The sequence below is a fragment of the Siphateles boraxobius genome, unplaced genomic scaffold (genome assembly GCF_051911475.1).
Source record: "Siphateles boraxobius isolate OS27281-9 unplaced genomic scaffold, OSU_SipBor_1 5, whole genome shotgun sequence".
In the NCBI taxonomy this organism is placed as follows: domain Eukaryota; kingdom Metazoa; phylum Chordata; class Actinopteri; order Cypriniformes; family Leuciscidae; genus Siphateles; species Siphateles boraxobius.
The window spans coordinates 7,550,440-7,577,624 of NW_027509141.1; the positions used below are offsets into that span (position 1 = coordinate 7,550,440).

At 38.7% G+C, this 27,185-nt stretch overlaps 1 protein-coding gene across 2 annotated transcripts in view; it reads left to right on the top strand.

Annotated features, from left to right (window-relative positions):
* The window catches only part of camk1b (calcium/calmodulin-dependent protein kinase Ib), a 75,414-nt gene that overhangs the window by 13,829 nt on the left and 34,400 nt on the right, over window positions 1-27,185 (top strand). For both annotated transcript variants that reach the window (XM_077202641.1, XM_077202640.1), the window contains exon 3: window positions 24,513-24,644. In XM_077202641.1, the coding sequence (XP_077058756.1) occupies window positions 24,513-24,644 (132 nt within the window). The remainder of the gene's footprint in view (window positions 1-24,512; window positions 24,645-27,185) is intronic.

A 27,185-nucleotide genomic window follows, 5' to 3' on the forward strand; every position in this document is an offset into this window, starting at 1 on the left:
TGCACTGTAACATGTGTTCATGCTTCGTTTTTTAAAAATTGCATTATTTTCATATATTTTACCTTTATTCTACACTGCTCTTCCCCTCCTTGTAAAAACGGTCCGATGGTTTCCGGGTAATAATGAAGCCAGTCCCTCAAAACTACGCAATGGGCTCAGATTGGTTAGCTGGCCCAGTGTGTTGTGATTCGCTAACCGTCTAGTGCACGTTTTCCGGAAACGTCACGCCCCGTACCTTTACCGGTACTTTGTGCTTTGTTGTATTATAAACAATGGCGTGAATAAAACCAATCGGACCCGGGGAAACGTTAGTGAAGATGATCGAGCAGAACCTGTTCAAGAACGGCTGTTAAACGACGTTTCAGAAAGGTTTGTTTTTTGTTGTTCTCTCAGTACTTTTTAGATATGCTGTTATTTAATTGTACTAATTATTATAGAATTACAAAAAAATAAGCTTCATAAACAAGAATTTCATATAATCGTTCTAAGAAATTATACTACAGTCCTCAGAGGGATTTTTTTAAGTAAAGACTGCGGATCTATAGTGATCGTTACTGACTGTATGCCACCGTTACTTTTGTATTTTTAGAACGATTGTAGCCAAATGTCTGTCGACAGAACTTTTAACCCAAAACAAACACTAAACATCGGCTGCCAAATCAAACACAGAACCATATTTAGCATGCCTGTAGATAAACAAGCATGTAGATAAACATAAACCTCCTTTTTTGCTCACTAGCCACTGTTGCTAGTTGTTTTACTAGTGACTAGCTACTCAGCATTTTCACTGGCCACAATTTTGACATCGATACCATGGGGAAAACCTGCCATATAGATATTTTTAATATTATCTCATAATTTGGCTGCAGGTGTATTAGGCTGCTGTCACTTTAAGACCTGACGTACATATCCATTATACTGTGACCATGCAATTTCTTTCTCAACTGTTTACGTTCACTTTAAATATAATTGTTTATGTGAATACTCTCGCCAAGACCGGCATTTTGACATTATTATTTGTGTATTTGACTGCTTAAGCACAGTAAGATACTAGTGGGTTAGTAAGCAAACACAAAGAATACCCTATCAACTACCCATAACACCTTAACAAAGGCATAGAAATATGCTAGAAACCCTAGTTCTGATATCTTTGTGGTTTCTTCTCCACATCTGTTGTGCTTTTATTTGAGGAGTTGATTCTGATCAAACAGGATCTGGACGCATTTCACATGCTTACGTTGTTATACAATACGTTACAGATATATTTCAGCACGTTACAGATATATTCCTGATGTATTCCGATTCTCATGAAAGCGATGTTTGTTGTTAGATCTGCTTGTATCCAAGAGCAACAGACTGTATTTAGCTTTTGGGTGGAGGCTGTTTGTTCCATGTTGTTTTAACAGTTGTTGATGTACTCAGTGCTAAAAAACTGTCATGCCTCTTCACCCCCACCCAATCCCTCGTGTCCCTGCTCTCATGTAGTTATTCTACAAACTCCGTTTATCAACACCATAATAACTTCCTTTAGTAAATGTTTGACAAAGTGACTCCTGTGGACACTCGTTCAGATTAAACAGACTGTTTTCTGAGGATGTCATTTAGAGGGTTGGGTAATCCTCGATAAGTACACATAATTGCAATGCTTAGCAAATGTACATTAGACTTACATTTTTGTCACGGCGGTGTCAGTGTGCATGTGTGTTATTCAAAGTTCCTGAATACAGTTTCAGTTACAATTACAGTTACAAGGCTGTATTTATTTGATTAAAAATTAAGTAAAAATATTAATTTTGTGAAATATTATTACAATTTAAAAGAACTGTTTTCTATTCAGTTATATTTTAAAATGTTTTTTATTCCTGTGGTCAAAATTGAATTTTCAGCATCATTACTCCAGTCTTTAGTCACATGATCCTTCAGAAATCATTCTAATATGATGATTTGCTTTATCAGTTATTATTTGTAGTCCTACTGAATGGTTCTTATTATTATCAATGGTTCTTATATTATCTGTTGAAAAGAGTTTTTGTTGCCTAATAAATTTATGGAAATCATGATATATATATATATATATATGTCTTTTCAGAATTATTTAATGAAAAAAAATGAAAAAGAGCATTTATTTCGAATAGAAATGTTTTGTAAGATTATGCACTTTTTTATCAATTTAATGTGTCTTTGCTGAATACATGTATTAATCTATTTTCTTATAAATAATAAGAATAGTTTTTTAGGCAGTTTAGGCTAATTAGAATGAAAAGTGATCATTATTTTACATTTGTATCTTTGTACATTGTTTCTTGTACATTTGGCTTTCTTTTCTTTTGCATGATTTGTTCCTAGTTTGAAAACCTGAAAAACCTAAACCTAAAGATTTTAAAACAATGTTCCAAAAATATAATGGTGTAACTAAGAAGTAAAACTGTGACTGAAGCAGTTTTCCATTAACTAAGAGAGAGCCGCTGGCCAGTAGCCAGAGCTATTTTTGGTTAATAGAGTAGGGTTGGCAGTTTTTGTACCACTAATCAAAATATTTATTTACACAGCATTTTTATGTGAAATGATGCTGTGCAGGACATATTTATATAACAGCCTAAAATAGAATAGGTGGTGGGAGCAAATGCTTTGGGTGGTTACTGTAGGGTCTTCTGGGCCAAAAAGAGCCCAAGAGTCTCTATGATATTCAGATCCCTAGCTATGACTTTTGACAATAAAACGGGTGGAAAGTACTTAAATGAATACTACTCTTCAATAGTTTGGGGTCTGTACTTTTTTTAACTGTTAAATCTCTTTTTGTCACCAAGGCTGCATTTATTTGATACAAAATACAGTACTGTTGTAAAATATTATTACAATTTAAAATGGCTGTTTTCTATGTCATTTAAATGCCATTTATTCCTATGTTGCAAAACTGAATGTTAAGCATCATTACTCCAGTCTTCTGTGTCACATGATCCTTAAGAAAATCAATAAGAAACATTTGTTAATATCACAGTTGAAAACAACTTAATATTATATATATATATATATATATATATATATATATATATATATATATATATATATATATTCAACTGAGAAAAAAATATATATCATGGTTTCCACTACATATATATAAATATATATGACCCCAAACTTTTGAGCAGTAATCTATAAATGATTTTTTTCACCTGCTTTATTGTCTACATTAAGTTACCAAGTTAGCCTAATGTTTTTGACTCTGTTTGTGTGTTTTTTTTTTTTTTGCATTTCATTCTGCTCCACAACAGATCACATGCCCAACCTTATTAGTGGCACTGTATGAACTACGGCACTTCCCAGCGTTCTTTGCGAGGGCTGGCGGTTTGTGGGCGGTTTAAAAGCACTGGAATAATCTAAAATCAATTGGGAGTATGGATCGCCTGTGCCCGCTTCTGCTGTTGCTGCTGACCCCGTACTCTCTCATACTCTCATTTCAGTGATTGACAGACAGTAAGAGCACAGAACGGTCAGCAGTTTGACTAACTTTTGTCAGGTCAGCATAGTTGTGCGAGATCTGCTTAGCTTTATGCGCCTCTGGACAAGCAAGACTGCATTTGGGGTTTCTCAGGAAGACATATGGCCCTGTTTCCAATAACATGACTAGCACTCGTTCTCCCAGCCTGAAAGAGTCACACCGGGGCACAGCAGGAGGTAGCCTGTTTATCACCAGGTCTACAGCACACAGTGAAGTGTGCTCAGATGTCTTACAAACGGGCATGGAGGTCCATTCAGCTGCTGTCCAATGTCAGAAGTTAAAACCATTAAACCCTTGTGAAAACTGATCGTTCAATGAAAGAGTCGTATAAATATTCAATTTAAATGTAACATCAATGTAGATGGTCAAAACCAATTTTATGCTTGCTTTGAAAATTAAACCCATGTTCTTGGGATTACTAGTACCATCTGTATTGTCTTAGCTACAGGAAATGTTGGTGCAAATGCAATGTCCCACTCACAAGTCAGTGTTATTTTAGTATTACTTGTATACAATAGGGGTGGGTGATGTAGACATGATTAAACCGGAGAAATTTGTCAGCCGGTTAAACGGTTAAATACACATAACTATATGTCAAAGTGACCATGTATTTGCCCACGAATATATTGGATCCGTGTATTCGTTCTTAAAGGGACAGGAGCCTAATATACCTGCTGTCGTTATTGATGTTAATCAAACAACAACATCAAAAAAAGAGAAAATCTCTCACTACTCTTGACTGAATAACTTTTGCAACTTTAATAAGAATAAATGTATATTTAATTTATGCAGTAAAGACTATGAATTTGTTTTGTTTTTATTAATTTCATTACTTTATACAATTTGTGTAGTTTTTCTTATTTCTAGTCCTTGAAGTTTTTCCGGTAGGTCTATTTCACTTGTCTTTGTTCTATTGTAGATCTGTTTCGACCTCACTCTGACCGTCACTACGGTCTAATAGGATAATAACCTTCATTCCGCCTTCTCTCAAGACCTTATGTAACAAAGTCATCCCCATGACCCCAGAAGCGGAACATCATGCGCTATAAATAGGGGGTTAAACTTCCGGCTCGTTCTCTTTACCTTTCTCGCCTTAGAGACCTGGTACAGGTCCATTCATCACCCAAGTGGTGCAGCTGCCTTGTGCCCCTGTGAATTGTGGTGTTTTATTTTTGTATTTATCTGTTCCAATCACTAAATTCATGCTGTATGTGCTTGAATTGTGATAAGTTTATTATTTGATATTTGAGGCTAGTTTCTACATACTAGCCATTCAATATTATGGATTATTTCTGTTTTCTTTCAGAGTATCCATCAGTAACCTATTGAATATACTTCGTTACAAAATTTTGGTGAGTATTGTTGCCTTTTGGAGCCCTATATCACTATTCGCAGCTGTTGGGGTTTGATATAGGCCTGCTAAGTACATTAGCATACTAGTGCAGGCCTTTTTTGCTTTTGTTATTATTTGACATGATATACCCTTCACTGCTGTTCGCAGTCAGTGGGATTGTGTGTGGCCTTACCTGGTGTGAGGGTAGCAAGCACTCACTAGTCGCCATGAACCACACAGATCAAGCCATGAGAGGGTGGTGGAAGTGGCTAAACACCAAAGTCTTGCTCCACCAGTGGAGGGTGGCAACACAGACACTCAACTACAGATCCTGGCTGCTATTCATAGTTTAGCACAGAGGATGGATAGAGCTGAAGCTCGTCACTCATTTTCACCATCACTACCTCCTTGTCAAGAATGCATTCCTTCACCTGCGCAGTAGGGTAATCCTGACACTGACGCAGAAGATGCTGATATATTATCTCTTCTTGCTCCCGACTTGCTGATTGATAATGCACAGCAGGCAGAAGGAGAGAGCCAAGGAGAGGTACCCCATTCAGATTCTGCCGAAGTGGATGGTGAATCAACAGGAAGGGATGATGTTCCAGCGAATATTCTTGTTGCTAGTATTTAGTTTAGCAAAAATTCTTTGTTTGCAGCCTTCTGTGCCTGACCCAGCTCCTGTCGGGGTTGTCTGGGAAGGCATACCTTAGACTAATTCTCCATCTTGCATTCCAGTGGCAGATGATTATACCTCAATGTTAAGGACAGCATGGAAGAAACCATCTCAGAAGCCTCAATTCAATGCAGGCTGCAGACGGTTGGCCAATGCCCATTACCCAAAAGAAACAGGACTGGGGCACATGCCACAGGTAGAACAAGAAATAGCATCATGGACAACTCTCAGACCAGCCTATGCATCTGCTAACCCTCGCTCTCCCAAGAAAGAGTGTGCCAAAAAAACTGACCGTCTGATCTCACAATCATTTAATGCCACTGCACGTGAAGCTCGTACAGGCAATGCTTTGGCTATCTTCTCTGCAGCCTTACGGAAAACAGTAAGTCCGGATGACCAGGATTCTAGGAACCTTGTTGATTCTGCTTTTTTGATTCTCAAAATTGACACGTGATGTGGGACAGGCTATGTCTTCGGCTGTGTTATGTCGTAGACAGGTATGACTGGTACAAACCTCTTTGCCAGAGACCAAAAGAAGAACTAATGAATTCGCCAGTAATTCCCAGTCACATTTTTAATTCAGATTCTCAGGAGGTGCTGATAGGGCTAAGCGCTCCATTACAACGAGAGAAGCTGTCCAGCGGGCTTGTCATAAACCAACTCCAGTCTTCAGACAGAGGTCTCGAGCAAAACAAAGGCTGCATCAACCTGCTTGGTCTAGAACAGTGGTTCTCAACCTTCCACTGCAGGGACCCCCAACAGGAATTTTTTTTGTTTTCACCCTGAAATGGCACACTTGATTCAATTAGTCAGCTACACATTAACCTTTGAGCCTTTAATTAATTGAATCAGGTGTGCCATTTTTAGGGTTAAAACAAAAACATGTCCAGTCAAGGGGTCCCTGCAGGAGAGGTTGAGAACCACTGGTCTAGACACATGAGTGGCAATCCTGTTAGTGTTGAAGGGCAGAGCTTTTGTGCCCAAAGAAAAAATCCTGCCACACATCTCAGTCCCGTGGTGGAAGCCAACAGAGACTTTCAAGACGGGGTGCAGGGCTATGGCGGACCTGTATAGGGGTCAGGGGCTGGCCGTTAACAGTCCCTCCCAACTTTCACGGGCCAGTTGGGAGAGAGTGGTCTCAGACCATTGGGTTTTATCCACAATAAGTCACGGGTATCGGCTACAGTTTCGACGGCGCCCCCCTTTTAATCAAGGGTTAGAATGACTATTGTCAAGGACCCACTTTTGGACCCCGTATTGAGGGAAGAGGTGCAAGCTCTATTACAAAAAGGAGCAATCGCAAAGGTTCCTTTCAACACACAGCAGACTTGGGTTTTATTCAACCTATTTCATAATTCCAAAAACAGATGGTGGTCATTGTCCCATTCTAGATCTCAGGCACCTCAACCAGTACTTAAAAATTCTTTCATTCAAAATGATTCATACAAAGATGGTAATGCAGTCCATACGTGCAGGAGAATGGTTCACGTCTCTGGATTTAAAGGACGCATATTTCCATATTTCAATTAGTCCAGAGCACAGGCCTTTTCTCCGATTTGCTTTTCAAGGCCAAGCCTTTCAGTTCCAGGTTCTACTGTTCAGCCTGTTTTTGGCACAAAGAGTTTTTACTATGGGTGAACTCAGCCGCCCTAGCTCCCCTTCAGTTGTGAGGTATAGTACCGGTATTGGTTAATTTGTGCTAAAGCCTTCTCTAGAGCAGGTGATCAGGAACACAGAGGAGGTACTATCTCACATTCAGTCCCTGGGGTTCACGGTGAACTGGAAGAAGAGCAGTATTCAGCCTCAACAGCAGGTGAAATTCCTGGGTCTATATTTTAGCCATAAAATATTCTAGTTCCATTACAATGGAAGCATACCTCACTCACCAGAGAATAGAAGGCCTGGAGAAGGCGTTAGGTCATTTCCAGAAAGGGAAGCTTGTGACAGCCCACAGGGTTCAGAAGCTGGTAGGACTGATGGCGGCAGCATCAATGGTGATTCCCTTAGGCCTACTGAGGACACGGCAGATACAAAGATGGTTCAATTATTTTCGTCTTCATCCAAAAAAAGACAGAAGAACAAAGTTGGTGACAAAGGCCTGCATGCGGGCCTTACTCCATTGGAGGGACAAGGACTTTCTCAGCAGGGGAACCCCACTGGGCATTCTTCCTCACAGAAAATCAGTGATAACAACAGACGCATCACTGACAAGCTGGGGAGCCATTTGGGAAGGCAGGTCAGTAAGGGGCAAATGGGATCCCCCTTGGTCATCAGAACACATTAATGTGCTCTCAAGGGTCTGTTACCATTTTCATGAGAACAGACAGTACCTCAGCAGTTTACCACATAGATCACCAAGGAGGGACAAAGTCGCTATGGTGTCTCCAGGTAGCAGCAAAACTGCTGACGTGGACATGGCCACGGCTGTTCTCACTAAGAGAGCTATCTACATCCCAGGTGTGACAAACAGAGCAACAGACATTTTGTCCAGAACAGGGCCTGTCCCAGAATAGTGGCGGTTGCACACGGAGGCAAAAGGCCAAATTTGGACCCGATACGGGACAGCTCATGTAGATCTCTTTGATTCCAGGGAGACGATCCATTGCCTGGGATGGTACTCCCTCACGGTACAAGAAGGCAGTTTAGGCCTGGATGCTCTGTCACAAGAGTGGCCGACAGGCTAATTATATGCTTTCCCCCCCTTCCCTCAATAACCTTTTCGGTAACATTTATCCTTAGATTCCTGCAGGCTCAACTGGATCAGGGCAAAGCAGCCAGTACAATCAGGGTTTATGCTTCAGCTATTTCAGCATTTCATGGGGGAGTGGATGGCCAGCCATTAGGCCAACATCCCTTGGTATGTCAGTTCCTGAAGGGAGCTCGTCGCTTATGTCCAAATCGCACTTTGCGGGTACCCAATTGGGATTTGCCTTTTGTACTATACTCTCTCACTTAACCCCCATACGAGCCTATGGCTGATGCAGATTTAAAAACTTTGTCTCTCAAGAGAGCTTTTCTCTTGGCTATATGCTCTGCTAAAAGGGTAGGAGAATTGTGTGCGCTATCCATTACTGAAGATTGTTTGGGTTGGAGGCCGGGTGGCACAGGGGTGACGCTCTGGCCCAACCCTGCCTTTTTACCAAAAGTGCTTAATCCTCAGTTCAGAAATTAAGTTCTGGAGGTAGTTCAACCCCCTTCTACACAGGCAGATCAGCAGAGTTTGCTCACCCTATGCTAAGTAAGGGCATTACGCACCTATGTACATTTTACTCAGACCTTGATGAAGTCTCATTCTCAGCTTTTTGTTTGCTATGGAAAGGCCAGACTGGGGTTGCCACTTTCTAAGCAACGTTTATCACATTGTTTGGTTGAGGTTATTTCCCAGGCTTATACGGAAAGAGGGTTACCAGTTCCTATGGGAATACGGGCCCACTCAACCAGAAGTGTAGCTACTTAATGGGCCGCACTAAAAGGAGTTCCGGTGGGGGAGATTTGTGTTGCAGCATTATGGTCTACACCATGTACATTTGCAAAATTTTACAGAGTTGACGTAACTGGCACAACGCCTGTCAGCACTGCAGTTTTGATGTCTGTTGCCCAGCAAGGTTCGAATAGTTCGGATTCTGTAGTTCCTCGCGACCCTGTTGACATGAGTAATCCTATTAGACCGTAGTGGCAGTCAGTGTGAGGTCAAAACAGATTTTAAGTCCATCACTATCCTTGTCGCTCAGAACAATAGGGCGTTCAAGGTAAGAGAACGAGCCTTGTATAGCGCGTGATGTTCCGCTTCTGGGGTCATGGGGATGACTTTGTTACATAAGGTCTCGAAAGAGAGAGAGAGAAGGCGGAACGAAGGTTATCATCCTATTAGACCGTAGTGACGGTCATTCTTCGGTCTCACAGATCCATAGTTATATTCATAACTTACGTTTGTATTCTTTGCTCTTTCTTTATCACTGTTTATTTTTCTTCAGTAAGTTTGAGTGTTATTTTAGTCTAGTATTAGTTTTTTAAATGATATTGAAAAGGGTTATACGAATTATGAAATTTCAGTGGTATCAAAAATCTTGACCTTATTTAAAGCAAAAATAACTATATTGTGATATATATCGTTATCATGAAATATAAATACTCATATCGTGATATAAGATTTTATTATTATATTATTATTATTATTATTATTAACAATTTTATGGTCTGCACAAGAAAGAAGCACTATAATGCTTTTAAGAGTAAAAAAAAATCGATTCTGAACACTGTAGACCTGTTGTTTTAGTATTATTTATACTGTATGGTTATTAATATTTTGAATTAGCTGCTTTTTTATATATTCAGCTTTAGTTTCATTTTTGTTTAAGTTTTAGCAAATTTGTTATGTGCTTACTTACTTTATTAGTTTTTATTTAATTTTTATAATTAGCTTTAATTTATATGTATTTCAGTTTTAGTTTTAACAATTTTAGTTCTTCAACTTATTTCATTTCAGTTAATTGACCTTGGCAACATTTCTCATTTTCATTTAAGTTGTTCAATTATATTTTATATTTTTATAACACTATATATATATATTTTTTTTTTAGTTACCAATAACAATGCTGATCTATATAATATAATTATACAACAATTTTCTGTGATTAATGTTATCAGAATCAAAGTCTACTTTTGAATAGCCACATAAACATCAAATTTAAAGATCACTCAATAAGATCTACACAATCTACTTAAGTTATGGGATTGTTCAAATTCTTTTTACTAAGTATGAGCAATAATAATGATGCTTGGTTTCGCTCTGTTTTGCTATACAGTAACATTATCCTGTTTAAAAGCAGAATGTTTCGGTTCTGGGATACCCAGCTATGAGGCACCGTTTCCTCCAGGTATACTTGATTTGATTACGAAGAACCCATAATCCCTCAGAATAGGCACTGAGCTGAACCAAATCATTGCTGAGTTGCCATAGCGATTTAATGGTTTCCCTTTCATTGATGTGAAGCACACTAGGGCATGTTGAATTTCCATTAGCTGCTTATTAGCAGATGCAGTTACAGGCTGTTGTGAGTGTTGGTTTAACCCACGACGAGATGAGCATGGCGTGTCATCCAGAGTGTTGTCAGAGCAGTTTAGGTGGCAGCACAAATATTTAAAGTGAAAGCCACATGCTTGGTATTAACGGTAATTTGACATTGACGTTTGATGTTTGTTTTTCTCTGTAAAGAGAGAAAAATTAAAGGGATAGTTCACCCAAAAATGAAAATTAGCCCATGATTTACTCACCATCAAGCCTTCCTAGGTGTATATGAGATTCTTCTTCCAGACGAATACAATCAGAGTTATATTAAAAGATCTCCTGGCTCTTCCAAGCTTAATAATGGCAGTGAATGGCCGTTTCTGTTTTGAAGTCCATAAAAGTGCATCCATCCATCATAAAAATATTCCACACAGCTCCGGGGGTTAAAAAATGCCTTCTGAAGCAACGTGATGCAATTGTGTTAGAAAAATATCCATATTTAAAACTTTATAAAGTAAAACAACTAGCCTCCGGCCAACAAACATACGGATTTCACTTAAGTCTAAGCGCAACTTATGTGAGCAATGTGACGTACTGCTGATATTTACGCTACGCCATGACGCACTTCCGGGTTGTGCTTTATATGTAATTAAACTGCATATGGCCATTTGTGCGTAAGCTAGAATTTCACTTTTTAACGTAAATAAGAATATTTTTTTAAAACAAGCACATCACTTCAGAATGCCTTTATAAACCCCCCAGAGCCTTGTGGAGTATTTTTTTTGAAGGATATGGTTTTTGATGGACCATTCATTGCCATTATAAAGCTTGGAAGAACCAGGACATTTTTTAATATAACTCCGATTGTATTCGTCTGAAAGAAGGAAGGCATATACACCTATGATAACTTAAGGTTGAGTAAATCACGCGCTAATTTTCATTTTTGGGTGAACTGTCACTTTAAGTCTTCAGTTATGTCGCATGAACACTTTGTTGTTTACCTTTTTTCAAAAACAGATTGTACTCTCTGGGTTTTAATTATTTGTTATGTGCTAGTGGAGGTGTGAATGGTAACTGAAAGTGTGTGTGTGTGTGTGTGTGTGTGTGTGAGAGAGCAGTTACTGTGTGTGTGTGTGTGTGTGTGTGTGTGTGTGTGTGTGTGTGTGTGTGTGTGTGTGTGTGTGTGTGTGGGAGAGCAGGTGTTTCTACCAGGCTGGTAAACACCATGAGGTGTCCCCTGTGCATTTATTATTCAATCACCAATCCTTTTGCACACACACACACACACACACACACACACACACACACACACACACACACACACACACACACACACACACACACATTTGCACGGATATACACCCACAAACACAATCGAGGTGTGTCTTCTGCCGCGTTTATGCCTTGAATGAAAGGTTAATCTCCTGATTGCTGTCGCTTGCACAAGCTGATGAATTCGTGAAGGTGATGAGCTGTTGATGAAGTCAGACTTTCACAGGAAAGATGTTTCTACTTTTGTTTTTCTCACTGCAAGTGATAATTTGCAGAGACTATAGAGTGTGTTCTTCATATCAGCCATGCACATCCCACACACTGTTCTTGTTTTTTAGGCCCCTATTTTAAGAACTGTGAAAAAACAAGGTCTAGAGACACTTAAAAAAAAAATTCTTAGAACACATGCACTAGGTGCCGCAAAAGACGAAAAATGAACGCACAGTGTTCAAACACGTCAATCTATCGCATTGTTACATGGGAAAACAATAGAAAAGCACTGTAATGCAATGCAAAAACGCATTGGCTTGAAAGGCAACTGCCTTAAACTTAAACTGCTTTTTAATTAAAAAAGTAAGTTTCCTGGCTGCCTTAAAATTTTTAGTTCATTGAAATAAAAACATTTGAGTTATTACTATTAAGGAGATTGGTTTAGCTCGAAAATATTATGTTATCTGAACCACATTATATCTTATAAGTTGAATTGACAAAAGATAAAAAAGTTGTGATAACAAATCATGAAAATAATTGTTTACAGTGAAAGGTAGCTCGCTAGTTTTTGGAACAGAATAAATGTACATGTCTGTACCTATAGGTCATTACGAATTTATTTTGAATAGTAAAGTTACTTTTTTTATTGACTGTTGTAAATAAAACTAATGTGGTTTACAAAAACCTGAAAATGTCAAAAATTCGAAATATTTTTGTGGGTTTTGAAAGCCAAAACCTTTCCAAGGTATCACTACTCCCCTCATGTTATAATAAAATTAAATTTCGTGGCAAAAAAATATCCAATATCAAATAGGTAATGCTATCTCAAATAATGAAATTCGGATGATCACTTCATTAAAGGCCATGTGGAAGTGAACTTCTGTGAAGGGTCCCTAAACAAATAGTGTTCTCTTTCCACAGTGTATAAATAACATTTGCAATTGGCTGTTAGTGTGTCACATATCTAGTCTTGTAGTCTAGTCATCATCACAGATATTGTCTGTTCATGTTGATTGGTAATGTCTGCAGGCTATCCTCCGGGCTCGGCCGACGGCCAGGTGTGAGGTCGCAACTCCTGTTTTGGAAACTGAAATATCCCAGGAGATCAATCAGTGCTGCTGTTTGTGCATGTTTGTGTGCGACCCTGATCGACCACATTATAAGTGCTCTTCTCTGAATCACACGCCGAGTGGAACTGTTCTCATCATCTGTGTGCCAGAAACGTATAGCGACACTATCACAATAACTTAAGGGAATAAGATAGACGTCTATAGCATTTCATTGCATCGTTCCTCTGGGTTAACCACTTTTAAGTTTCAAGTTTTCGAAGAGTCTTTGATAGAGACAAAACTTAAGCTTAGAAGTTCCCAATCCCATAGCACCTCTATGCTAACTCATATATATATATATATATATATATTTGTGTGTGCTTGTGTGTGTGTGTGTGTGTGTGCTTGTGTGTGTGTGTGTGTGTGTGTGTGTGTGTGTGTGTGTGTGTGTGTGTGTGTGTGTGTGTGTGTGTGTGTGTGTGTGTGTGTGTGTGTGTATAATGCAGGTATATTGGGTCCACCTCAAAGAGCATGCACAGAGAAGTCCAAATTAAACATGATTTAATGACTCGTAAATGTAAGTATACATTGATGGCCTAAGACACGAAACGAGCGGTTTGTGTGAGAAAACAAACAGTATTTATTAGGGATGGGAATTGATAAGATTTTATCAATATCAATGCCACTAACGATTCTGCTTATCGATCCGATTCTTTAACGATTCTCTTATCGATTCCTGATAGCACTGTGTGGGAAAAAGTAGTCTTTTTCGGGGGGAAAAACAAGTCGTTTTAATGCTTACACTTGACTAAGCAAACTGTACTTTTTATGTAATTTCTGTAATAAATGGAACCGTAAAGTGTTACCGATTAGTTATACACCGATTAAACGTCCCGTGAGTTCAGTGTTGGAAAGATCAGTTGTTTTAACCATTCATTAAAACGAATCGGTTCAAATGAGTCATTAGTTCGCGAATTGGACGTGTCATTATCGGACGTGTGCGCGTTGTGTGATTATCCCGCCAGTTGGGACATCCCACAAGATGTGTGTCATCACAGAAAACATTTCATCACTGGATCGTTTTTTTTTCGTTTATTTGAAGTGTGATTATGTCAGCTGAATGTGCGGAAGACTTTTCAGAGAAGATAAGACAACGTATTTTAGCACAATTCACACCCAGCGGCAATTCAGGAAAAACAAATCTCCGAATGCTCCACATAAAACTTTAGTCTCCCTACCTTACCATCGTGTCGTTTATTTTGATTAATATGTGCGAGGGAGAGAGGAAAACAGCGCTTAGTTTTGAGACGGTGAAGCCTACTTTCGCCTTGCTCCGAAGAGAGAGAGTGCGTGCGCGCGACCGGGGCTCGCTCTCTCTCTCTCTCTCTCTCTCTCTCTCTCTGCTCGATCAGTTTAACATGCGCCCTGTCACAAGCGCAGCGGTTCATCTACATTACCAGAGAGAGACAATTTTACTCACTGATCAAATAAGACTTTGCAGGACAAAGATTATCTTTGGACGCGGTGCTATGGTGCTTGATAAAGGACAAACGGGACAGTTGTGAGTTCACGGTCTGTACATACTATGGCTGACTCAGAGCAGGAGCATCGATAAGAGGACTCGTTAACGTCGAGGGCATACAATATCGATGGATCGTAAAATTTAGAACCGGTTCTCGAGTGGAACCGGTTTTCGATTCCCATCCCTAGTATTTATATCGTTTTTACCTCTTGTAACCACAGCCACGTCCAAGTACTCTGAGGGCGCGAGCGCTTCTGTCTGCGCAAGCGCCGACAAGCGCCGGAAAAGCCCCGTAAGTGATCTCTCGCCCGTGTATGACACTCATTGTTCACACAGAGATTTCGGAGGTTTTACCTTTCACTGTGAAGATCTAAACATATTTAGATATACAGGAAATCGCAATGGAAGACGATTTCGGTATATCAACAGACAACGTTGAATTTTTTTCACAACCATATTTATTTGAATCTCTGTTCTGTGTAAACAATGAGTGACGTACTCGCACGAGAGATCACTTCCGGGGCTTTCCGGCGCTTGTCAAGCCGGCTTATTTTCAGTTTTAAACTGAAAATATAAACATAAAAGATCATTAAAAATGTTAATAAATACTACAGTAACATAAAATACAAAAACATACATTTTTTAAATAAAAAGAAAATTGACCATTTAATGAAAAAAATATATATATATGGTATTGTAATCATACATTTAAAAATATCAGTTGACCTCTAGTTCATCAGTTAACATGGTTAAGAATCAATGCATTTTACAAGCAAACTTGTTTATGCAGGAATGTCCCTACTTGTACTGTTCTCCCAAAAACCAATATGGCATGTTTTGGATCAGCCTGCCTAGTCCAAATCCAGATTATGATGTTAAAATGTATAATACACAATGCTGTTCTCAGATCAGCTGATAAGGCGCTCTGGAGCAGCTATTAAGGGTAGCCTGAGTTAAACTGAGATATATTGCATCCGTCCAGAGACACTGGGCCGTCTTACTCGATTCACAGTCTGGCCTCCAGCATGTGAGCTGCACCTGCTTTTTGTTTATTTTAGGGAACGTTACATAATGCAATCCGCAGAGATGGCGGTTCCGTGTCGAGTCTGTGGGACCTGCACTAAACTGAATTTAGGCTGAGCACTGCCCCAGGAAGCAAGATGGCATTTGGCGTCGGTCTCTTGAGAGATAAATTATTAAATTGTTTAATTGGTATTTAATTTGATTGAATTAATAGTTTTCTAAAGAATGTCACACCCCTGTGTGATTTGTTTGCCTCAGTGCTCTAATTTAAATTATATTACGGTGCTGTTGAATGCTTGAATCTGATTGGTTGATGAACGTTCTAGGGTGTATGATTATTTTCATGGAAACGCACGGCTAAAGTAGTTCCAGGCAGGTCTTGACCGCATTACATGTCCATATCACTTCGCCAAATGATTTTAAAGGTCGACAACAGCGAAAGAACCAAAGCCCACAACGACACTGACCAAGCAAATAAATATAGTAAATAATAGGATACAAAATTTCGTTTTATTATGTATTATGTATTTATAATTTATTATGGAAAAGCACATAATCTCTTTCTCCAGCTGTCTATTCCACTTAAATGCCCACACATACGGTGCAGAAGCACACTCGCACAGAAATGTGTTGTCAAAGCAATTTTATCAGTAAAAGAGTTTAACAACTTAAAAGCTACAAGACATTTCTCACTAGCGATGTAAAAACGTCTGTGTTCTTGGAGAAAATAAGCATTCGCTATTAGTAGAGACGCTGCTGCCGAACACTGTTGAGAGACGCTCTGACTTGAGTAATTCAAACAAGCTTAATTCTCTCTCTCTCTCTCTCTCTCTCTCTCTCTCTCTCTCTCTCTCTCTCTCTCTCTCTCTCTCTCTCTCTCTCTCTCTCTCTCTCTCTCTCTACGTAATAACTGCATTAATCTTTTATCAGTGGCTCAAACCTCCATTGCTTGCTCTAAAATTATGTTTTTTAATTAGCAACGGAGGCTTGGGATGTAATGCATAAGAAATTTGTCCTACACACAAGAGCGTTTTATGGACAAAAACTGACAAACTTCTGGAAATACATCATCTGAACAATGTTTTGAGGTGTGGTAACCGTAGTATAAGCGGAGATCTACTGACGACACGCAAATTAAAGAACACAGATGCAACCGGATCATTTACATAATGACCAACACAATCTACCAAGAGCAGCGCACAAATAATGGCGTAAACACCAGTAAATTGGCTAGTGCAAACCTTAGTAAATCACATTACATGATTAATTTAAATACTCTCCTCCCATACATTTTGTGTCTAAAAGGGAAACTCCTACAAATGCATATGCAATAAGTTCAGCCGCAAAAGTAACCCTGTCCACGCATTTTCAGTGCTCATTTTTTAATGCGTGTCTTTAGTAAATCTTGACATTAATTTTTTAATGCCAAAAGAGTTTTGGCGCTGGCTCAAGCTAAATCTGGCCCATAATACCCTGATATACTTCAAGCCAAATCAAAGAACAAAGTTGTATGATGTAATTTTGAAAAAAATAAGGCCAAGACATTGTTCATTTGGAGCTTTCCGAAGCGAACTTGAGGAATATTTTGCTCTCTCTAGTAAACACTTTCAAACTACCATTGGTCTATGGGGATTTCGTAATTGGTAGATATGCTCTGTGGCTCTGCCTACATGAAAATCTTCTCCGTTTTCTTTCTTCTGTTCAGTCCATTGAGGTCAGGCATGAGCAAAAACATGAACACACTGAAAAGCTGCTTTAGAGTAAAAATGTAAGTTAGAATTCTAAATGAAAGTGACACTGACACTGTTTTTTCATGTTTAATACTGTAAAGCTGCTTGCTTTAAAGCAATTTGTTGTATAAAGTATTAAAAAAATAAATATGATGTGACTTCACTGGAGTGCCTCATTGCAGAACTGGTGAAAACACCCACATCACTGTGATCTTAACTGTGGTTTATTTTGTTATTGAGAGGAAATCACATATATTTGCATATTCATCTAAACAGGATGTTTGCTAACAGTACACCACTGCTTAGGTCTTTCTCTTTACCCCTAAGTGAAGAACATGAAGGGCCATTACATTTCCAGAAGGACACAAAAGCACTATAAATGTATCATACAATTAGCCATATGATAACTTTGTGATGATCTTTTTCAAGAATTGGTTAAAAAAATGATCTGAACGATTGGTTTATGAATTGGACTGATACAGTTCTGACTCCATGATCTGGTTGCAGTGGTTATTGAACTATTCCTTTAAAATGTCTTTCCGAGAAGGCATGTGAGAGTCATGTAACAGACTGGAAGTCGCTCTCCCCTCTGCATCGCTCCTGACCTCTTGTTTCCTCTCAGGGAAACCACAATTTCTCCAGCGGCCAAACCAAGCAGAAGTGTGTTTTTAATGGTGCATGAGAAAGAAGGAGAGAGAAATAGAATGTATGCTAATGGGAAAGAGTGCTTAATGGGGGGGAAAGAAAAGATAAAGGATAGAGAATGTGACAGTGTTATTGACATTATCACTATGTCAATGATTGTTCCTAATGGTACTCAGAAACATAGTTCAATTCAAGAGTGCATTGTGACAAGCTTGGTGAACAAATGACTAAAATAAACTGGCCTTATTTTTCCAATAATGAAAAGTGCAGCTGAGAGTCAGCCACGAAACGGGTTTAGCGTTAATCAAAATGACATTCTTTAAGGCATAACGTTATAATTCCAGATCATGTTTCTGGAGTCCATCTCTGCCCCCAGCGTCCCTCTCTCTGTCCTCTTTGTATTCCGGGAAGTATAATGAGGAAGCCTCAACAGTTGTAATCTAGTTCCCCACATCCCCTGGTTCCAGCAGATGGCCGTCCTCTTGTGTCTCTGACCGGAGAGGAATGTGTTGCTTTGCCCCAGTTCCCCAGCTCTGAACTGTTGCTCTTACTAAAGGCAAGGATCACTTATACTAATAATCATACTCCCAGGCTCTTTTGACTTGGACTAGTAAGGCCGTGTGTCCATCAAAGCGTTTTTAGCCAGCTGAAAACGCTAGGCGCTCTGCTGAAATGCCTAGCTGTAGGCGCTTGAGAGCGTTTTGGCAGCGCTGCGTTTTTTCAGTTGAGACGATTCGTTACTATGATACAGAATATCCGCAGCACAGTTTAATTGTAACTGATTTCGTAGATAATTTGTTTCATACTAAAAAATAATTTTTCATCCATTTTGTTCGGTTAGCTCTGCTGGTTGACGTCGTTGTACATAAAGAATGTTGTGACAGTTGGTCGGTGTGGTTTTTGTCCCGCCCCTCCTCCACTGTGATTGGAAGGCTGGGTAAAAAGTGACAGTGATGAGCGCAGCGTTTTACCCAAAGTTGAACATTTTTCAACTCTTGGCGATCAGTAAAAAACGCCGGGCGCTCAGCGCTTGAGCGTTAAATACACGCTCAGTGCCTCGTTACGCTCATGGCGTTTAAAAAACGCGGCGCTCCCATTGAAAACAATTAGAATTTTACGCCAGGTGCGTGAAAAAACGCTTTGGTGGACACACGGCCTAAGCAACCTCCTAGTAACCCAGATCACCTTACAACCATCTAGCAATACTCTAGAAACGGTATAGCAGGCAACACACTAAATAATAATTGATAATTCCGATAAGGTGATAATTATGTTCATGTTTTGTCTAGGGCTGTGTGATATGCCCAAAAAATCAAATCTCGTTTTTTTTTTTTTTCAGAACGACTGATTCTCAATTTCGATTTTTTTAATGTTTAACTTGTAAATTTAAAAACGTAACTACAATATGATTATTCCAAGTGTACCACACCTGAAGTGATCAAATGTATAAAATATGCATGAAATACCAAGGCAAATATTGTACAAACATATCCTATATACTCACTAAATAAAAAGCTATATATTTCTTAGCAAAAAAGTAATAGCAATAAATAACAGCAGTAATAGGCTATTATTAACTGCAAATGCTTTGCAAAAAATAACAGCACCTTTCAGCCTGTCACCATCATGCAAACATGAGATATCAAACATACAGTAGTGGTTCTTTGCAGGTTTTTGCGTTCCATTGCACTATTTTACCATGGATGCACTGATATGAAACTTTGGCCGAGACCGATAACCGATACCAATATGAAGGCCAATATATCGTGCATCCCTATATTTTACCTATTGTTTTTATGTTTGGCGGAAGTGTTTGGCTGTTGCATTTGTGTCTCGCGTCTTTTCCAGTGTCTCACCCATGAAACTGCATTCTAAAAGCGTGGCACTCAAGTTAAAAAAAGTTCAACTCGCGTCTAATAACGTAACTTTTTTCCCATTCCACTGGCCGGTTCTTATTTTTTTCAAAGCAATAACGCATTTCTCAGTGAACAGCCGCTTAAGACTAGCGATGTGTTCATCATGTGGTCGGATCATTTTCTTGTCTTAACTGTTATCATAGCTGAATCGTCAACATGTCGTCATCTAATCTTAACATTTGCTAAAAATTTTATTGAAAACCGCAATTTCTCGATTTAAAAATAATAAACTTGTGGCAAAACATTAAATTCGAATTAATCTAAAAAAAGGTAAAAATCGCCCAGCCCTAGTTATGGCCATTAAAACTGATAACATCCGAGCGTCGTTCACATTTGTTCACTTTCATGTTCTCACAATTTTGTATTGTTAGAATTCATAAAATTGGAAATTGACTCATATACTCACCAACACAGATTTTAACTCTCATTTGGCGCTTGGCAAGTGTTAATTTTAGGCCCTGTCTGCATGTGTTAGTCGTGTGCATTTTCCTTACAGTACAGCGACTAGGGATGTCCCGAGACGATCCACAGCATCGGTATCGTGCCGATACTGGCCCAGAACGCTAGATTGGAGTTCGGAGGGGAGAAAAAAATATGATCCGATACCTATCCAACAATGCTTGAATAGCATTTCCCTTGCTGTGACATCCAGTTAAGCGGCGCAGCCTGCATATTGGGCGGTTTTGAAATCTATTTTGCGGGAAAAAAATGGGTTTGGGTGTGTGGATAAAATTTGGGTTGGTTTCGGATCAGTTCGGAGGGTTTTTGTAGCCGAAACACCGGCACTTCAGATCCTTCTTTTGGCGACCCTCTATTCAGCAGGCAGTAGGTCTGTCTCACTCACTCACTCTCTCTCTCACACACACACACTCTGGCTGACGTGCCCCCTAAACTCACAACAGACACTCCATCCTACTACCTTCGGTGTACTATATAAACACGGTTTTGCAATCCGTCTCCTCAGTTTATAAACCGTAGGCTGCAAACTGTATGCTACACAGGATTTTGACGCATATCCAAGCAAGGGTTTGTGCAGAGTGTGGAGCGCGCACTGGATGGCACGGAGCGCGGGCGCGAACGCTTACGGTTTCCTTTCAACAGTGGAAACAACTTAAAATACTCTATCATTTCTGGTCATACAGAAAATAACTTCTTTATATATAACTTACGTCAATATTTATTTTTTTTGCGCAGCTTTTGGTGTGCATACAGTTCAAATTAAAATGTTGGTGTTCAACTTTGCGTTTTAAAAATACAACAACTGTTAATTTTTCATTTTACGGGTTAAAAAGGAAAAACGAATGAACGCAAAAGTACACGGATCAATGGGTAGTTTTAAAGCTTGTTAATGATTAACTTTAAACCTGTTGGTAGCTTTAAGTAGCCTACTGAAGTAGCCTGCCTGCCTGTATTTTATTTTATTTTTATGTAGTGTTTGAATAAACGGTGACAGTCTTTCATAATCAACTGTGGTTGTGGACTATATACCGGAGAAGTATTTGTTCTCCATTTGAGTGAGATGTGTTTAGGTTGCTATTTGAGCAAAGTGCTTCCATATATTTTATTAGGCCTAGTTTTAGTTCAAGAATAAAATAGAATAAAATAAAAATATCGGATTAATATCGGTATCGCAAATAGCCAAAGCTGCGGCATCGGTATCGGTATCGGAAGTGAAAAAGTGGTATCGGGACATCCCTAATAGCGACTGATTCCAGTTGTCGAACCACATTGAGTTTGATGAGGTCACAATAAAGATGTCCGACATATGCACTGTTTGCTGTTTTACGCTTGTCATGCCAATATCTGTGTGCCATGTTCAGTTGTGTGTGAGCACTAGTGTGGCATTGCTGTACTCGAGCGAGTGCATGGGCTGTTTGGATACTGTGTGTCCTCTCAGGGTCAGCGTCAGCGGTTTAGCCCACAGTCTTCCCCTGTCCTCTGGTCATGCGCCGAGGACACACGTACGTGTACAGGCTTAACTATGCATCATATCAGTGTTTGTCCTCCATGAGCTCTCTGGGATAAGGTTGCCTGGCCGGATCTGTGCCGCTGAGGAGGGATAATCACATCCTGTTTAACAAATGAGTTTGCTCTTAATCTTCATTCCATTCTCAAATATTGAACAGGCTGGGTGGTTTGCTGATGATATCAGAGCTTTTAGGCCCGATCACAGATCCTGTGTTCATTATGTCTTGTGACTGGATCTCTGTGTGCACTGACTAAAGCCAACTGAAACAACTGAAGTTGAATCGACACTCAGTAAATAAATGTTCATACCTTGAACTTGAACTGAATTAAGCTGGATGATGACATTACTGTCTTCTGTAGAGCTGCTTTATAGCTGAATCAGATTTGTTTCATATTTTTCCCAAGATGAATAACGGCACAGTTGTCTTCTGTAGAGCTTCTTATAGATGAATTGATCTAAATTCATAATTGATGAACTTTACACAGTTATTGAACTTAATTGAATCAACACTGAATTGAATATTGACACTATTGGGTAACACTTTCAATTTCAATGGTCCACTTTCGACATTCTACTGACTATAAGTAACTTTGCAACGCAGTTCATGTCAACTAGGAGTCATTAGAGTATTAGTAGACTGTCTGCTTAATATCTACTAACACTTTATTTTGATATTCCCAACTGACATTTAACTGACTATAAGTAACTCTGCAACTACATCTATTGACCCTAACACCTAACATTCTACTAATACTCTAATGACTGCTAGTGGACATGTAGTTGCAAAGTTATACATGTGAATAAAAGCCTAAATAAAATCTATTCATCATATAAAGTGAGTGTATCTCTTCACGGTTAAAACACTTGATTTATATGGATTCGCTTTATGACGCCTTATGACCTGTTTGGACCTTCTTAGGTTTGATTACGTGGACATAAACCTCTCAAGTTTCATTTAAAATTACTGTCTCGAAGATTAACCAAACTCGTACAGGTTTGGAATAACATGAGGATGATTAAATTATGACAAAGTTTTCTTTTTTGGGTGAACTACCCCTTTAATCTCTTCTAGAGAGCTCGCTGCCTGTGCTGTTATCCTTTCAGAGGAAGTCTGTTAACATCTGCTTCCTGTTTCCCTGCTTTCACTGATACACTATAGTGAATGCTTAATGTACAGCTATGTGCAGTGCTCATTTGAACCAATGAGATTTCTCTGTGGGCAGGGCCTCAGAAACTAAATATTGATGTCACATTCACAGTTGGAGATAAGAACTCAAATTTACATTTAAGAGCTTTTATTGCTTGCCATTATATACCTTGTTGTGTGTGGATAGCTCTTGTTAAGACAAGTCTGTTTGAGAACATGTCAACATTCGACCCATCTGTGACTTGCACTGTATTTGTTGTTCAAATTACAAGTGAAATGACAGGAGCGCTGTCCCAGCATGATGTTACTCCTGCCAAAAATGTTAGGAATTTTGCTGTTGTTTTAGTTGGTGGCTGCCAACTCAGGGACTAATGATATTTTAGTACTATTTATATAATATTATATATATATATATATATATATATATATATATATATATATATATATATATATAATATTATATTTCAGTTTTAGTTGTCACACTTTATATTAGGTGTCTTTAACTATATGCACTTACATCAAAAACAAAATAATAATTAGGTACAATGTACTTATTGTGTTGTATTGAAAAACACTTGTGCTGCTATTTAGGTGTAATACGGGTAAGGTTAGGGACAAGTTTGGTGGTATGCTTAAGTTTAAGGGTGGGTTAAAGTGTAATATAAAACTATGTATGTACACAATAAATGAATTGTATCAAATTATTAATTTCAATTTTATTACATAGTAATTAAAGACACTATAAAATGTTGGTACTTTAACTTATCTATTTGAGTTAGTTGTCACTAAAACATTTAATATTTTTAAGTTTAATGTTTTTTAACGTTTTTAAATGTAATGCAATATGGATATTTAATTTAATTTATATTTCAATTATCAAGAACCTTGGTAACACTTTACAGTAAGGTTAATTTATTATTTGTGTATTAACTAACATGAACTAACCATGAGCAATACATTTGTTACTGTTTTTGTTAATCTTTGTTAACATTAGTTAATAAAAATACAGTCATTCATTGTTTGTTAATGTTAGTTCACAGTGCATTAACTAATGTTAACAGGATTTTAATAAAGTATTAGTAAATGTTGAAAATAACATTAACAAAGATTAACAAATGCTTTATAAGGGCAGTTTATTATTAGGTCATGCTAACTAAAATAGTTAACTGAGGTTAACTTATGAACCTTATTGTAAAGTGTCACCAAAGTATATATTTTTTTTCTTTATTTTTTTACAATAACAATGTGGCCAGGAACCCCCAACCAGACCCAAACAACCCAATATAAAAAAGCAAAAATTTTCTCAAAAATTCTAACATTATTAAATGAATTACATACTTAGATCATTATTGAACGCTCATTTATGTAGTTAGAAATGCTATGAAATGTATATGCTATTTATAGTCTAAATATTTTGTATATCTGTCCCTGTAGGACCTTGATGAACCCCTGATGTTCTGTTGATCCTTGGTTTTACTGTATTCTGATTGGTTATATGGATTTTGTCTTACAGAGGGGCTTTCTCTGAGGTGGTGCTCGCAGAGGAGAAGAGGACGAGAAAACTAGTGGCGATTAAGTGCATCCCAAAAAAAGCTCTGGAGGGGAAAGAAAACAGCATTGAAAATGAGATCGCTGTGCTCCACAAGTGAGTCATTTAAAAAGCTGGTTTAGTTCACTTACAGATGTATATGACACACACACACAAACACACACATTAAATATCACACCCTAGCTGTATGAACACTGTGGCCCAGAGTTGTAAAGTCCATGAAGGTCTTCATCTATATGTAACAGCTATGTTATCTCAGGGAGAGTGGAGAGCAAGGGATTTGTGTGTGTGTTTGTGTGTGTGTGTGTGTGTGTGTGTGTGTGTGTGTGTGTGTGTGTGTGTGTGTGTGTGTGTGTGTGTGTGTGTGTGTGTGTGTGTGTGTGTGTGTGTTAAGAATCTGATGTTTAAACCGCTGTAATCATAAAGCTCTGTGGGAATGACTGAAGCCGGAGCAGCCGACACTATTTTTAGTGGCTGGGTTGCCTGGGTTACCACAGGCAAAGAGGCACAGCGTTCACAGAGATATTTGAGGCAACGTGTGAATGAGGAAGCACTCACAGCTGCTGGAACGTCACATTTCTCAAAAATGCTGCTGGCAACAGTGAAATGGCCTTAGATTTAAACTAGGTATTAAAGAATCACATGCGTCCTCATTCTTTTATTTGACTACGTAATGAGCTGCCCTAGACAGCAATTTAATGCATGATAAGTTTTAATGTGATGACTGTTGCAAAAGGTAGGCTGCAACATTTTGTTGCCTTGTAAGGTACCTCATTTTTTGGTGAAAAATCACATTAACAGAAGAACAGAATGCACTGCTGCTACATCAACTACATCAGTCAAGAAAATCCATCCAAGATGGCGAATTAATTAAATATAATGTACTTTTCAGTCAACACCAAATAAAAGCTAAAACAATTTAAACATTTTATACAATATTTGTGTGCCATTTATTTTTATAGTCACAATATTACAGAAGTATTGAAAGATATTATCTTCCATACTGTGACGTATATGAATGTTTCGCCAATCATTACCGTATTTTCCGCACTATAAGGCGCATCGGATTATAAGGCGCACCTTCAATGAATGACCTATTTTAGAACATTTACTGTATATAGGGCGCACCGGATTATAAGCCGCATAAGATACTGCAGTCAAACATTTGACTGGCTTTGCGTTATGCATCCACTAGATGTGCTAAAAGGGAATGTAGTGAGTGCGCGGCGCCGGAAGCGAGGCGTTTATTAGTAAGCGTGAGCGCGCTGGGGCGGGCACGTAACTTACATTCGCAGCCTGACTCGTATGAGTATTCATGTGCGGCGGCTCGCTGACAGCAACAGCTGGCTGTTTTGAATGAGACCACCCGTCTACTGTGAACGGGGAACGCTTTATGAACATTCTGTGACGCGCAAGCAGCACCGGGGACAGTGTGTCTGTTCGTATATCTGTTAGTAAGAGTGAGCGCTCGTGAGCGGGCACGTGAATTACACACATAACCTGATTTATTTGACGTTATTAACCAATTGATCCATATATAAGGCGCTCCGGATTATAAGGCGCACTGTCGTTTTTTGAGAAAATTAAAGGCTTTTAGGTGCGCCTTATAGTGCGGAAAATACGGTATTTAATTTATGGGTCTTTAGTGACCCGGATCTATATCTAACACAGATGGATCTCTACCTGTCACGAGATTTGAGCAGATGTTTATACCATCATCACTGTCCTCAACAGAGCTCGTTTCCCCAGTACATTCAGCATTCACTCTCTCAACCATATTCTCAAAACTTTCATTTTCAACATCTTCAAAATCAGTATTTTCACCACTGACAGCTTCTTCACCAGATAAATCATCAAATGACACTGACACTAATATTTAATTTTGTTCAGTACTTGCTCTGCAGTAAATCGCTGAGCCATTTCAAGTTTTGCTGATGATTCTTCCTATTCTTTTGTTTTCTGCCTGCGGTAATTATGAGTGAAACGTCACTTCATCATTGTGTATCAGACATTGCCACCTTTCACTTATTCAGTCATCAAAGATTCAATAGGCTTTATGCACAGCTTCACTACTTCCTGAACTTCAGCCAGTCCTTTGTTTCCTGTCTGTCATTATTGGACAAACTGATTAGTCCAGGTGTGCCTGATTATTGTTACTGAGGCCAGGCACACCTGAATTAATCAGTTTGTCCAATAATGACAGACAGGAAACAAAGGGCTGGCTGAAGTTCAGGAAGTAGTGAAGCTGTGCATAAAGCCAATTATTGTTGTGCAGAAAAAAATATACTTACACTGTTACACACCTCAGGGTCGTTAGCAACCCTATACAATTTTTGGGGGAAATATATTTATATATTTTTTTTTATATTGTTTATAATGAATTGATCAAGAAAGACTAAGGAGGTTGTGGTCTAACTTTAAAACCTGAATGAAGAGGAGGGTAGTGAATGACGTCCCAATGCGTTTAAGGGATATCCCGAATGAAACGGATTATCGGAAAAGAAAAAGATTGTAGGGCAGGGAATTGGATGGAGTCTGATCTGAACATCTTGCAGTCAATTGTGAAAAGGGGGTGGAGTTTATTTACTGACTAAATAATTAAAGAAGTTATGACATTTTGACAAAAAACCCTGAAAA